The 14814-nt window shown below is 32.6% G+C and overlaps 3 protein-coding genes across 5 annotated transcripts; all 3 read right to left on the minus strand.

Annotated features, from left to right (window-relative positions):
• Positions 1-967: 967 nt before the first annotated feature.
• LOC139500032 (uncharacterized) lies at positions 968-6728 on the minus strand. The gene is made up of 3 exons (XM_071288731.1): positions 6220-6728; positions 4144-4362; positions 968-1593 (listed from the first exon to the last, which is right to left on the minus strand). Exons 1-3 carry the CDS (start codon positions 6671-6673, stop codon positions 977-979), a joined length of 1290 nt encoding a protein of 429 aa, XP_071144832.1. The 5' UTR covers positions 6674-6728; the 3' UTR covers positions 968-976.
• A 1554-nt stretch (positions 6729-8282) lies between these two features.
• LOC139500767 (uncharacterized) lies at positions 8283-10059 on the minus strand. 2 transcript variants are annotated; one of them, XM_071289607.1, is made up of 3 exons: positions 9407-10053; positions 8605-8693; positions 8283-8389 (listed from the first exon to the last, which is right to left on the minus strand). In XM_071289607.1, exons 1-2 carry the CDS (start codon positions 9977-9979, stop codon positions 8622-8624), a joined length of 645 nt encoding a protein of 214 aa, XP_071145708.1. In that variant the 5' UTR covers positions 9980-10053; the 3' UTR covers positions 8283-8389; positions 8605-8621. The 2 variants fall into 2 exon arrangements, with proteins under 2 accessions (XP_071145708.1, XP_071145706.1); XM_071289605.1 differs by lacking the exon at positions 8605-8693 and having other exon boundaries at positions 9407-10059.
• A 2157-nt stretch (positions 10060-12216) lies between these two features.
• LOC139500811 (uncharacterized) lies at positions 12217-13995 on the minus strand. 2 transcript variants are annotated; one of them, XM_071289680.1, is made up of 3 exons: positions 13342-13988; positions 12540-12628; positions 12223-12324 (listed from the first exon to the last, which is right to left on the minus strand). In XM_071289680.1, exons 1-2 carry the CDS (start codon positions 13912-13914, stop codon positions 12557-12559), a joined length of 645 nt encoding a protein of 214 aa, XP_071145781.1. In that variant the 5' UTR covers positions 13915-13988; the 3' UTR covers positions 12223-12324; positions 12540-12556. The 2 variants fall into 2 exon arrangements, with proteins under 2 accessions (XP_071145780.1, XP_071145781.1); XM_071289679.1 differs by lacking the exon at positions 12540-12628 and having other exon boundaries at positions 12217-12324; positions 13342-13995.
• Between the last annotated feature and the right edge of the window lie 819 nt (positions 13996-14814).

Consider the following 14814-nt stretch of genomic DNA (forward strand, 5'->3'; position numbering starts at 1 on the left):
AAGTCAAAATCGCCATTATTGAACTTGACCTTCATTTAGTTGTCAGTAACAACATATTAAAATTTTAAAAGCTTTGATTGAACGGTTCATGAGTTAATGCACGGACAACATTTGATTCCCGCCCGACCGCCCGCCCGCCCGACCGACCGACCGGGCGACGTACATCCCCAAATCAATAACTGACATTTTTGTCACAAAAATCCGGTTTAAAACGGCAAAATTGCCTTAAAATTACCAATTAAGGGACAGCAACCCAACAAGGTGTAACCCGGTTTCTCCGATTCATCTGAAAATTGCAGGGCAGATAGATCTTGACCTGATAAACAATTTAATCCCTTATCAAATTTGCTCTAAATTCTTTGGTTTCAGAGATATAAGCCAAAATATACGTTTTATTCCCTTGTTCTATTTTTAGGCGTGGCGGCCATCTTGGTTGGTAGGCCGGGTCATCGGACACATTTTTTAAATTAGTTACCCCAATGATGATTGTGGCCAAGTATGGTTAAGTTTGGCCCTGTAGTTTCAGAGAAGATTTTTGTAAAGTTAAAGACGACGGACAACTACGGACGACGAGTGATGAGAAAAGCTCACTTGGCCCTCAAAACAACCTAACTTTTAAACTAGGTTTAGCTGGTTTGAGATTCTCTTTATTGACTTTTATATTTGCACTATGTCTTATGCAAAATAATTTAGAGCTATAAACACCAAACTCCTTCAACTATTGGCAGAAATCAAATATTGCATCTAACAATTTTTTTACATCTCGTTTAAATTGTTTTACATTTGTCTTTTCATTTCCTTGTACAACTTGCTGTGCTGTTTGCGTTTTGCTCATTGTTGTAGGCTGAACAAGGGCTACTGACTTTTAGGTAACTTTTTGAAGTGGAAAGTTGTCTCATTAGAAATCATACCACATCTCCTTACTTTTATATTAGTAATTCATGTTGGCCATTTTATATGTACAATATATTTAACGTTAGTTTATTGCTAATTCTGGATATACATTCATATCATGTGCTTTTTCACTTTTCACAAAACATGACTTAAATGAAACATTCTCTCTTAGCTCGGACAATGTAAACTTTTCACCAGATATATTATGAAAATTTGCACTCTTGCCCAAATAATTCACTTGATTCTGACTCAGGCAAGTGTCAAAGTTCATATGGTTCAAAAGCATCCAAATCTGTAAAATTGCAGATGTGTTAAATTTCTGTCTACTCTTATCCCATAAGTCAGATGGACCACTTTTCAAAAGAACATCGTGTTCATAGTCATACATGTAAACAAAATAATAATTTGGCGTCAATACTAAAGTAGGTATCAATGTACCATTCAATGCTATATTTTGACAACGTTTCTTCATATTTGAACAGGAATATGCAAATGTAATACACTGAGCAAGAGCATGACTTGTCATGGCAACTTCTTCATCTTTGGTCTTTTCATCGATTTCCGAGCATAGTTCATTTTCAAAATCTCTGCTTTGATTATTTGTTCTTCCATCTTCGCTTATCATCACACAGTTTTGCTGTAATTCATTATCAGCTGATAAAACAACATCAGGTCTTCCGTACCAAAATTTTTCATATCCTTGGAAAAAAAAGAAAAGTACACAAATGTATGTAAAATTAATACTAATATTATATAAAAGGGCATAGGAAATTGTTTTTTTTTTTTGTTCTTAGGAATGGCCCATATTATTTCTATGCAGAACAAGTTTTATAAGAATAGTTCTTCCAATCACATATTATGTAGACAGTATACATTGTACATGATATATATTTGATATATGATACATAGAATTAATCACATTTGTTAAAACCTTTTCCCTTTCACTCAAAGATAATTAAAATTCCTTTTTTTATTATTCACTGTTGAACACAAATTCATTTTTACATTTCATGTATTTAATAAAAAAAACAATTCAGGTTTTAAGTTTTCCCGACAGATGTACAGTTTAAGAATTAGTAAAACTGTGAAATAGTGGTAAAACCTCTAGCTTGGCAATTACATTCTATAAAGGTCAAGTCATGTTTATGTCGTGTACAAGTTGCGATTTTTTACAGGTTATAACATGTACAAAAATATTGTACATGTTATAACTTGTATAATGCAAAAATACAAGTTATAACATGTACAAAAGTACCTCGTACATGTTATAACCTGTACAAAATATTGCTTAAAAATGGTTTTAACTTGTACAAAATCGGAAAATAAGGATATGTTTCTATTATCGCAACAGATGTTATTGACCTCAATAATATTTTCATAACTTTTTTTTTATTCCTTCATGTTAGTGTGTTTTGTCCTTTTTTGATACAGTTAATGTCCAGGGGTCGGTATTACAAAGCATTCCTAAGACTTGTCATAAGATATATCTTAGGACATGTCTTATGATCCTCTTATGACTATCTTTGAACATATCTTTATTTGATGAATTATAATTGTGAGTGTCCACTTTGAAGGCAAAAGTAAAATAATTTTATTCTAGTTGACACTAAAAGACATAAGAGGATAGCTAGGACTGATGTGTCTACAAATAAATTGGGTATGCGTCTAAAAGACAACAACCAGCCCATGGAGCAGACAACATCCAAAGGACACAAATACATGCTTTCAAAGTAGAGGATCAGGCGCGTAGCTCCGTATACGCTAACACGCAGTTGCGTGCACATCGATTCGGCATGCAAAAAAAAAAATGGCAAAATAAAAATTTATATATTGAATGTTAAAGGAAACACCTATGTTGTCACTTTTTTAATTGATGAAATATCATTAAATAACGGCATTTGGTTTAAAAATAAAAGTGTTATTGGAGATTATGACAAAATCGGACAGTAACTTGTATCTTTTACAAGATTTGAATTTGTAATACTCAGTCTAAGACATGTAGTTTTTGGAGCACATTTTACAGTGTACGGTTAATCAGTTTGGAATGAGATTACCAATCGGCATTAGTATTATCAAAACCCTTCGATATCGTTGAAAATATACCGAGGCGATGTGGTCGAAAGACTACCAGAGCCAATCACCCTGCAAACACGCCAAAACAGTATTGGAAAGTCTCATTATTTTTTGCGTATGTTGAAAACAAATGTACGATCAACAATGAACGACGACAGTTACTAGCATTATTGCATATTCATCGGTATTTCAGTGTAAATATTGACAATTAAAGTAATAGAGAAGTTTGTATCTGCCTAGACCCCTGAGGAAGTATATTTTAAACATCAAAATAACATTCGCCTCATGCAATGATCTTATAGTTTATATAAAAAATTGAGTTATAAATTTACATAAGTCATGCTGAAGACAAAAAATGTTGAAGAGTAGATTTAAAGATATTGATAATGAAGCGTGGTCCAATGAAAAGTATTTCAGCTCTCTCTTGCTTTTACAGAGTAAGCATATAGACATTGTTTTAGTCTTTAGTTAGATATAGGAAGGTGCGATTGTTTTAGTCTATAAAACGAGAGGGAGGAGTATTACCCAAAATTATTAGGCATCGTTCATTAAATTTTTGGAAGAATTTAGTTTCTAGTATCTAATGTAATTGTCATTGAGGAAATGCAAGCTTTTAGTAAATAGTGTAACACTTATTTAAACCATGATGGACTATATAAAACATACAATTATATGAAAACTAATTTTGCCAACATAAGTCATGAAATATATATTTCTGAAACTTTGCGATGATTGTCCTCTACAGAAAAAGACACGTTCTGGCCTATTTATTGTTGTTCTTTATGCATTGGTGAATTTAAAAGTATATTTTACTTTATTAAGATTTATCTTAAATTTTGTACAAGTTAAAACCATTTTTAAGCAATATTTTGTACAGGTTATCATGTATGAGGTACTTTTGTACATGCTATAACTTGTATTTTTACATTATACAAGTTATAACATGTACAATATTTTTGTACATGTTATAACCTGTACAAAATTGCAACTTGTACACGACATTTATATCATGAAAATGTACAAAAATGTATGACAGCTTTATTTACCATATCTGTTTTGCTCATTGTTTAAGGCTGTATAGGAGCCATATTGACTTTAATACACATACAATTTACTCGTATTAAGTACTTATCATATTACAATGTATAAACAAAAACATGTAACAAATATACTGACCTAATCCAGTATGTCCATATTCTATAGTTTTTTGACAATTGACAGCATTAAAGCAAGGACAAAACAAAGGCTTGTCAGTCAAATCTCTACTAGTAATGTGTTCTTTTCCAAGCACTAATTTACTAAGAAGGTGGTTTGTAAGTAGAGCAGTCACATAGCTTTGGGGTTTATCATCAAAAATATCTCTGCCTTTTCTTTTTAAACATCTTTCATGGTACTCTGAAAATACAATTTTTTTGTAGAACGATATAGAAAATGAAATTGTAAAAGGGTAATAGCTAAGTGTTAACTTAATCATGTTTATTGTATTTAGCATGTTTAGCATGTTTAGTCATGTTAGTGACATAAATGAAAAGTTAAAATAAGCATGAGAAACAACTCCTTGTTAAAAAAGATAGGTTCCTATGATACTGAAGGTTTGTTATGTTTCTAGGGTTTCCTAAATATAATATTTAATTGAAAATATTATCTCGTAAAACACTTTGTAATAAGATGCCATCATGGTCACCGTCCCTCAGTTGTACGGGAATTAATATTACATACACATGTGTACATGTACTTACGGCACATTAATTATTTCTATACTACCCTAACAGTCAGGGGACTTACTTAAATAAGTGATTTTCTAAATCACTGATTTAAGTAACATTATTTCCATAAAGGTTGGAAGTTAGAGTTGTCTTTCTTTAATAATCACCTATTTAAGTAGTACAAATTAATCACTAGAAGAAGTGATTTAATTTTACTGTAGCTTTAAATATAGAATACTAATGATCCAGGGACTAATTATGTTTCTAAACTTATCAGAACCAACATCTGTGTTGTCTAGGATGACCAGGTCATTTCAGGTGATGACCTTGTACTGAATCTAGGATGATGACATATAAATCACTTGTTTAAGTATCAGACCTCAATTTCCTTCCCAAAAATCACTTCTTTAAGTATCATTCTTTTAATAATCCCTACTAATTTCAACACCCCTGAACAGTGAGATTTTTATCGCAAACAGTAGAATTTTATTACATAATCTGAAAGATGAAACCTTGAACTTCACAGGAAAAATACTCCCACTGCTGGGAAAAATCTTTTTAGAAAGTATCAGTTCATTATGTAAAGCCATTATTATAACATTTTTTCAACTAAAATAGAATTTTCAGCTAAATGATAGCATCAAAGGCAGAAACCTTTCTACTTAAAAGAAGCAAAAAGTTTATTTTTTTTAAACTTTACTAATTAAAAGATATTATTTAAACCTATGTGTTTAAAATTTGGAAAAAAATACAAAATTCCAATTTGTGACAAAACCACGATTTTGCTACTCAAATAAGTGATTTAAAAATCACCTATTTCAGTAAGTCCCCTGACTGCCTAAAGAATGACGATAATGAAAGTGCTTGAAATTTTTAAAACAGCAGTGATATAGGAGCACCTCCTATCTGGTAAATGATGTCATAAAGGCATGTGAAATTGATGATCTTTTCCAGTGAAAGACATGATTCCAAAAATGATGTATTATTTAGAAAGTCTGGGCTAGTGCTCACTTGAGAGAGTTGGCTTGCTTCCACTTGTCGAACCCTTACCTTGCTTCAGGAAGATTTGGAAGTACATGGTGGGTCTCATTAGGGTCTAAGTGGGACGAGGGATTGTCAATTTTTTGTAAGCGTGACACCATGGACACTAGTCGAAATAATTATGACGTCTTGAAAGGCTGAACATTATAATTTTTTTCTTTGAAGTAAGGCGTCAAAGAAAAAAATTATAATAGCCTTTCAAGACGTCATACAAATGTAATTATTTGGACTACATGGATACGATGAATGTCAAATTATTGTGCTGCGAAAACAGGAAATGAAGTCTAGTGGGGCACAGGATATTACAAAAAAATATAATTGCTTACGTACATAGTGTAATCAGAATACCAGAATCTTACAAAACAATGAGAGGGATCTGGGATCAGAAATCAGAATCCCCCAATGAGACCCCCTGCATGTTCATTTTTAAACAGTTAAAAGGGACCTGAAACAGGAAGGTGAATGGTTGAACTGAAAGAGCATTGATACACTAGTTAGTTCAAACCTATTTTGCTGAAAAATTTGTAAAGTTGTAAAAATGCTGATGTTCGATTCACATCCACTGGATCTGAAAGATCTACTTCTAACTTTCTGTTAATGTAATTGTTCAAAAAGTCAAATCCATCATTGTACATTCCTTTGATAGAAACTGCAGGAATTATCTTTCCTTGTTCTCCTGATTCCTCGACTGTACAAGTAAATTTTTCACACCGTATGTGTGCACCACTGAAACTCTTGCCAAATTCACATGTTCTTATTTTCAATGGTGTCAACTTTAGATCTGTGTATGTATTCAACGCATCAGAAATGTCGTTTTGAGTGTTTTTCGTTTTATATGATATATGCACTTTTATCAAACAGTTAACAGTGAGGTGATCACTTCGTCTGAGTAAACTCTTCGTTATCAAATGTTTTGCCATTCTACATTGAAAAGCATGAAAAGAATTCATTATTTTCATCCTGACGTAAGGTGCACTGTTGAGAACGGGGAAAGAAATTTGTAGATTGATGTTAGTTTGTATGCTTAATGTATCTTCCTCTTTTGAATGGAGCACCATCATCGGTAATGACATAAAGGAGGACTTATAACAATGTATCGTAAAAAAAATGTGATTTAATCCCCCGGACTCTATGGGTTAACGAAGAATTCTAGTCAAATCGGCACCCGGTTAAATCGGCACCTGGTATAGTCAAATTGACACCTAGTCAAACGTTATGCCTAAACGTCAATACAATAATTCAATTATTTATTTCAAGTATGCTTTTAATTTAACTGCTGGAATCATTCTCAAATCAAATTAAAATGATGAATAACGTTGGCTTTTTTGCATATGTTTTGAAGTGAAGACTGATGCATAGCTTAGTTTCCATTGGCAATAATACCATTTCTCCTTATTTTTATATTATAAGTTGTATAAAATCCCATACAATTTGTGTAATTTTAAATTACTATAAGAATTTTTTAGTTTAGTTTGACATATCTCAGCTTTTATTTGTACAGCAATGTGAGAACCTGGTTCACCTGGGTTGACATGGCACGTCTTCTGGCCTGGTCTGAAGATGTCACCATCTTGAATCACTGTTGCTGGACAGTTGAGTGTCTTTGACCATTTTGTGCACCGCCACAAAGTATGGTCATTCTTCTGTTTATGAAATTATACGACCCCCCCCCCCCCCCCCCCAAAAAAAAAAACCCAACCTAAATCCGCTAGTGATACTTGTATCTGAGATATGGATTTGACCACCAAAACGTAACCTTGATTACTGATCCATGAAATGAGGTCGAGGTCAAATGAAACTGTGACTGTATTACAGTCATGGGATACGCACATACCCGAAATATATTCATCCTATATTACTCACAATAAAAGAGAAATTAACATTACAAAATTCCTAACTTTTTTTTCAAGTAGTTCATACTGAACCATAAAAATGAGGCCAAGGACAATCGACATATGAGAGATGGAAACTTCGTAACATAAGGTATCTGTACACAAAGTATGGGGCATCCAGATCTTTAACCATCTAAACTTAAAAGTTTTGAAGAAGTTAATAAACGCCGCCGTCGCCGCCGCCGGATCACTATCCATATGGAGAACTTTCTGCGACAATAGTCGCAGGCTCGACAAAAGCTATGTTGTTGCCTATATGGGTTGCTCAATAATAAAGTTTCTTTTATTTGTTGCATCGCTTGATTGGTTGACCTAGCGCTATCTTGAAATTTCAGTATCTAGTAAACTTTTTTCCATTATAGATACATGTATTTAGATATTACACAAAGCCTTATAATCAAGGCCTTCAACAATGAGCAAAACTCATACCGCATAGTCAGCTATAAAAGGCCCGAAATGAAATTGTAAAACAATTCAAAAGAGAAAACTAACGGCCTTGTTTATGTACAAAAAATGAACAAAAAACAAATATTTTACACATCAACAAACGACAACCACTGAATTACAGCATCCTGACTTGGGTCAGGAACATACATACAGAATGTGGCGGGGTTAAACGTGTTTGCGGGATCATAAGCGCTTATGTCAAAAATTGCATGATCTTTCATGTCGTGCACGTTTAAAGCCATGATTTCTTAATAAGTTGAACTAGGATTTTTTTTTATCTCTTTTATTAATAAAAATTTCAGACAAGTCGATTCTTCTGTCTTCTGCTTTTAATATCTGAAAAAAGAAATAATTGTTATGAATTAAAAAGGCTGTTATTTTTTTAGATGTATCGTTTATTGTACCTTCTATATCTTTTTTTTTTGCCAAATAGAGGTCTTAAATATATTTTAATTGCAAAATAAAATTAATTGGTTTATCAAGTTGGCTGATTTTGTATGATAAATGTCCAGTGGCAAGTAGTATACATAATTAATTTTAGAAAAACATACCGTAGTATTTTTAATCCTTAGAATTTTTGTAATTTTTTAAGTTCCTTGTCCTTTTTCTTGTCAAACAATCGGTATCGTATTCTGTAAATCTATAAATACACAAGACTTCAATATAAAGTCGCAAAAAACAGATTATAAGCTTTGCAAATATAAACAGCTCATACATTGGGGCCCTTTATAGCTTGTTGTTCGGTGTGAGCCAAGGCTCCGTGTTGAAGGCCGTACGCGTATATTGACCTATAATGGTATACTTTTTTTTAATTGTTATTTGGATGGAGAGTTGTCTCATTGGCACTCACACCACATCTTCCTATATCTTTATACATATAGTTTGTTCTCAAACAAACACAATTCTTCAATTTTACGATACTTACAAGATTCATTTAGCGAGGAAAGAAAAATTGAGCAATGAAAAAGGGTCTAAAAACTTCAACGTTTAAGTGGACGATACCAGAATCTAAAGTCCTCATACAGGTATCTGTTGCAGTAATAGTAATTATATTTACATTCTTATATGACCATTCACAACAAAAAATACGGAAAGCTGACATAACAGCTATATAGTCATGTATCACAAACAAATAACAGGCTTAAAAAGTGGAATCTTCTGTATCTGTTATAATAATTTAATTTTTGCAATCCGTTTTTTTTTTTCTGTTATAAATTTCAAACTATTTCCTTTGAAACTGTTCACAATAGTCAATATTTTTTTCTGTTTTACCATGTTAAAATGTCATTAACAGTAAAAAAAAAATAGATTGTCAGGCCATTTTTGAACCCCTCATTTTTTACACATACTTACCAGATGAACAAGAGGCCAACAAAAGCACCCTTCTGGTTGAACCTGCTCTACTGTGGTAACATTTTCGTCATTGTCAATATTGTCGTCTGCTGTCAACGGCTTCACTACAGACGACAGGAATCCAGACATTTTTACAGGAGGTTTGACAAATACATCCTTGGTTTCTGCTTGTCCTTCATTCAAGACGACCGTGCCCATTTCTGTCTTCTTCTGGTCCGTTTGTGTGTTACCACAATTGATCGGTGATCTGGAAGATTTACGTTCATTTGCAACTTGTTTTACAACAAAAGCGCAATTACTTCTACTATTAATTTTATTTTCAACGTCATCATGGGTAAAATCTTCAATATAACGGTTGTAGTTAGTATTCACGAAATCATGAAGCTTGAATGAAAAGCTTAGCCATTTTGGTGTTACCTCAGTTGCAAAGCTTTTGGCGCCTTCACTTATTGTTGCGTCCTCTGTATTGTTTTGTAATCCAGTATGAATATTGTTGTCCTTATTTTCACCGTGTTCTTTCTCCTCCTGGATTCCGAAACATTCACTTCCACAATATGCGATTTGAAAACTCATAATTGCTAGAAAAAATGAACACCGTCGTACAACAAATGTTTGCAGACTATAAATATAGCCTTAGCAACAACAATCTTGCAACGTCATCATTCGTTTTATGACGTTCGGTCATTATAAGTCTAAGCGCAACACTTTGCATCCGTATTGTATTGTATCTTCGATATGTTGCTGCCAAATAAATTTCACTTTCAATGTTGTAAAAAACTTATTGGACTGCCGCCTTCGTTCAAAGTGCATTATATATGTATACACCACTCAAATTGAGTGATGGGGTTAAAGCCAATGCAAAACTGCAAAGTTATAACATTGGGCAAACATCTGACTGAAAACGATTTCAAAACAATTTCAATAAAGTTTTTCGCAAGATTTTTAGTACAAGCTCTCTCAAATGTTTGGTTTGCGAAATATATCACGCAAAAGGTTTGCGATAACGCAAACATTTGCGATATAAGGCAAATATTTGTTTAATTTTATTTCTTATTGAAGATTTAAAGGAAACATCAGTTATTGATGAAGGAAGCTGTTTATATTAAAATGTATCACCTTTGTAGTCACTGCAAAGTTAAATGCTTGAATATTAAAGAAAGAACATGTGAAAAGGTTCTAGGTATTTTTATTGATGGATCTCTATCTTGGTCTTCTCATATCGATTATATAATAAAAAAAAATAACTCTTCTAAGCTTTATTAAAAAGATTAAAAAAAATATTTAAATCACAAAGCTATACAAATGTACTAAAACGCTTACGTTTTACCTCTTAACTTGAATTATTGTTGTTCAATATGGGTAAACAGTAATAACTTTCTATTAGAAAAAAATACTTTAAACAGCTAAAAGAGGGCAGCAAGAATAATTGTAGACGAACCTGATTACACCAAACCTTCAAGCGAATTATTTCACGAATATAACATTAATGTGCCGATCACACAAAGAATACTTTATTAAAATGCAATCTTTATGTAACACGCTTTCTCATTGACTCTTGTTAAGCGTACAATTACAATGTACCCGTCGGAGCCGCTTCACAAAATTCCTTGCGCATGTATCTTGTGACATAAATTCTTCGCAAAACAATAACAATGGCTACGTCAGACGACGATTTTGACATGCCAGAACTGGATCTTTTGGGCCCGTTGATACCAAACTTCCACTTGAAAACAGATGTTTTGGATGGGTTAGAATCAGCTGTATAAGGCAAAACATGGCTTAGCTCCAGAATATATGTACAGTCTTATATTGTAAACTTCTGCAAATCAAAAATACAATTTGAGATTTTCATCCTCAGATAATTTTAAAATTCCAAAACCAAATACAGAGTTGTGCAAGTTTAGTTTCTCGTACACAGGACCAAAAGTATGGAATGCTCTTCCTAATTCAGTTTTAAAAAATCAAATATAGTATCAGAATCTAAACATAACTACAAATCTATGTATTTTTAACATTACCATGATAGTTTTGCTGTAATGCCATTTATCATCATTGTTTATTGTATCTTTGAATTGTATTTAATCTTTATTTATCATTATTATTGAATATGAATTGTTTATTTCTAATGTAATCATTATTGTGTTTTCAAGTAGTTCATACTGAACCATAAAAATGAGGCCAAGGACAATCGACATATGAGAGATGGAAACTTCGTAACATAAGGTATCTGTACACAAAGTATGGGGCATCCAGATCTTTAACCATCTAAACTTAAAAGTTTTGAAGAAGTTAATAAACGCCGCCGTCGCCGCCGCCGGATCACTATCCATATGGAGAACTTTCTGCGACAATAGTCGCAGGCTCGACAAAAGCTATGTTGTTGCCTAATATATGGGTTGCTCAATAATAAAGTTTCTTTTATTTGTTGCATCGCTTGATTGGTTGACCTAGCGCTATCTTGAAATTTCAGTATCTAGTAAACTTTTTTCCATTATAGATACATGTATTTAGATATTACACAAAGCCTTATAATCAAGGCCTTCAACAATGAGCAAAACTCATACCGCATAGTCAGCTATAAAAGGCCCGAAATGAAATTGTAAAACAATTCAAAAGAGAAAACTAACGGCCTTGTTTATGTACAAAAAATGAACAAAAAACAAATATTTTACACATCAACAAACGACAACCACTGAATTACAGCATCCTGACTTGGGTCAGGAACATACATACAGAATGTGGCGGGGTTAAACGTGTTTGCGGGATCATAAGCGCTTATGTCAAAAATTGCATGATCTTTCATGTCGTGCACGTTTAAAGCCATGATTTCTTAATAAGTTGAACTAGGATTTTTTTTTATCTCTTTTATTAATAAAAATTTCAGACAAGTCGATTCTTCTGTCTTCTGCTTTTAATATCTGAAAAAAGAAATAATTGTTATGAATTAAAAAGGCTGTTATTTTTTTAGATGTATCGTTTATTGTACCTTCTATATCTTTTTTTTTTGCCAAATAGAGGTCTTAAATATATTTTAATTGCAAAATAAAATTAATTGGTTTATCAAGTTGGCTGATTTTGTATGATAAATGTCCAGTGGCAAGTAGTATACATAATTAATTTTAGAAAAACATACCGTAGTATTTTTAATCCTTAGAATTTTTGTAATTTTTTAAGTTCCTTGTCCTTTTTCTTGTCAAACAATCGGTATCGTATTCTGTAAATCTATAAATACACAAGACTTCAATATAAAGTCGCAAAAAACAGATTATAAGCTTTGCAAATATAAACAGCTCATACATTGGGGCCCTTTATAGCTTGTTGTTCGGTGTGAGCCAAGGCTCCGTGTTGAAGGCCGTACGCGTATATTGACCTATAATGGTATACTTTTTTTTAATTGTTATTTGGATGGAGAGTTGTCTCATTGGCACTCACACCACATCTTCCTATATCTTTATACATATAGTTTGTTCTCAAACAAACACAATTCTTCAATTTTACGATACTTACAAGATTCATTTAGCGAGGAAAGAAAAATTGAGCAATGAAAAAGGGTCTAAAAACTTCAACGTTTAAGTGGACGATACCAGAATCTAAAGTCCTCATACAGGTATCTGTTGCAGTAATAGTAATTATATTTACATTCTTATATGACCATTCACAACAAAAAATACGGAAAGCTGACATAACAGCTATATAGTCATGTATCACAAACAAATAACAGGCTTAAAAAGTGGAATCTTCTGTATCTGTTATAATAATTTAATTTTTGCAATCCGTTTTTTTTTTTCTGTTATAAATTTCAAACTATTTCCTTTGAAACTGTTCACAATAGTCAATATTTTTTTCTGTTTTACCATGTTAAAATGTCATTAACAGTAAAAAAAAAATAGATTGTCAGGCCATTTTTGAACCCCTCATTTTTTACACATACTTACCAGATGAACAAGAGGCCAACAAAAGCACCCTTCTGGTTGAACCTGCTCTACTGTGGTAACATTTTCGTCATTGTCAATATTGTCGTCTGCTGTCAACGGCTTCACTACAGACGACAGGAATCCAGACATTTTTACAGGAGGTTTGACAAATACATCCTTGGTTTCTGCTTGTCCTTCATTCAAGACGACCGTGCCCATTTCTGTCTTCTTCTGGTCCGTTTGTGTGTTACCACAATTGATCGGTGATCTGGAAGATTTACGTTCATTTGCAACTTGTTTTACAACAAAAGCGCAATTACTTCTACTATTAATTTTATTTTCAACGTCATCATGGGTAAAATCTTCAATATAACGGTTGTAGTTAGTATTCACGAAATCATGAAGCTTGAATGAAAAGCTTAGCCATTTTGGTGTTACCTCAGTTGCAAAGCTTTTGGCGCCTTCACTTATTGTTGCGTCCTCTGTATTGTTTTGTAATCCAGTATGAATATTGTTGTCCTTATTTTCACCGTGTTCTTTCTCCTCCTGGATTCCGAAACATTCACTTCCACAATATGCGATTTGAAAACTCATAATTGCTAGAAAAAATGAACACCGTCGTACAACAAATGTTTGCAGACTATAAATATAGCCTTAGCAACAACAATCTTGCAACGTCATCATTCGTTTTATGACGTTCGGTCATTATAAGTCTAAGCGCAACACTTTGCATCCGTATTGTATTGTATCTTCGATATGTTGCTGCCAAATAAATTTCTCTTTCAATGTTGTAAAAAACTTATTGGACTGCCGCCTTCGTTCAAAGTGCATTATATATGTATACACCACTCAAATTGAGTGATGGGGTTAAAGCCAATGCAAAACTGCAAAGTTATAACATTGGGCAAACATCTGACTGAAAACGATTTCAAAACAATTTCAATAAAGTTTTTCGCAAGATTTTTAGTACAAGCTCTCTCAAATGTTTGGTTTGCGAAATATATCACGCAAAAGGTTTGCGATAACGCAAACATTTGCGATATAAGGCAAATATTTGTTTAATTTTATTTCTTATTGAAGATTTAAAGGAAACATCAGTTATTGATGAAGGAAGCTGTTTATATTAAAATGTATCACCTTTGTAGTCACTGCAAAGTTAAATGCTTGAATATTAAAGAAAGAACATGTGAAAAGGTTCTAGGTATTTTTATTGATGGATCTCTATCTTGGTCTTCTCATATCGATTATATAATAAAAAAAAATAACTCTTCTAAGCTTTATTAAAAAGATTAAAAAAAATATTTAAATCACAAAGCTATACAAATGTACTAAAACGCTTACGTTTTACCTCTTAACTTGAATTATTGTTGTTCAATATGGGTAAACAGTAATAACTTTCTATTAGAAAAAAATACTTTAAACAGCTAAAAGAGGGCAGCAAGAATAATTGTAGACGAACCTGATTACACCAAACCTTCAAGCGAATTATTTCAC

Source organism: Mytilus edulis, chromosome 13 (assembly GCF_963676685.1).
Source record: "Mytilus edulis chromosome 13, xbMytEdul2.2, whole genome shotgun sequence".
In the NCBI taxonomy this organism is placed as follows: Eukaryota; Metazoa; Mollusca; class Bivalvia; order Mytilida; family Mytilidae; genus Mytilus; species Mytilus edulis.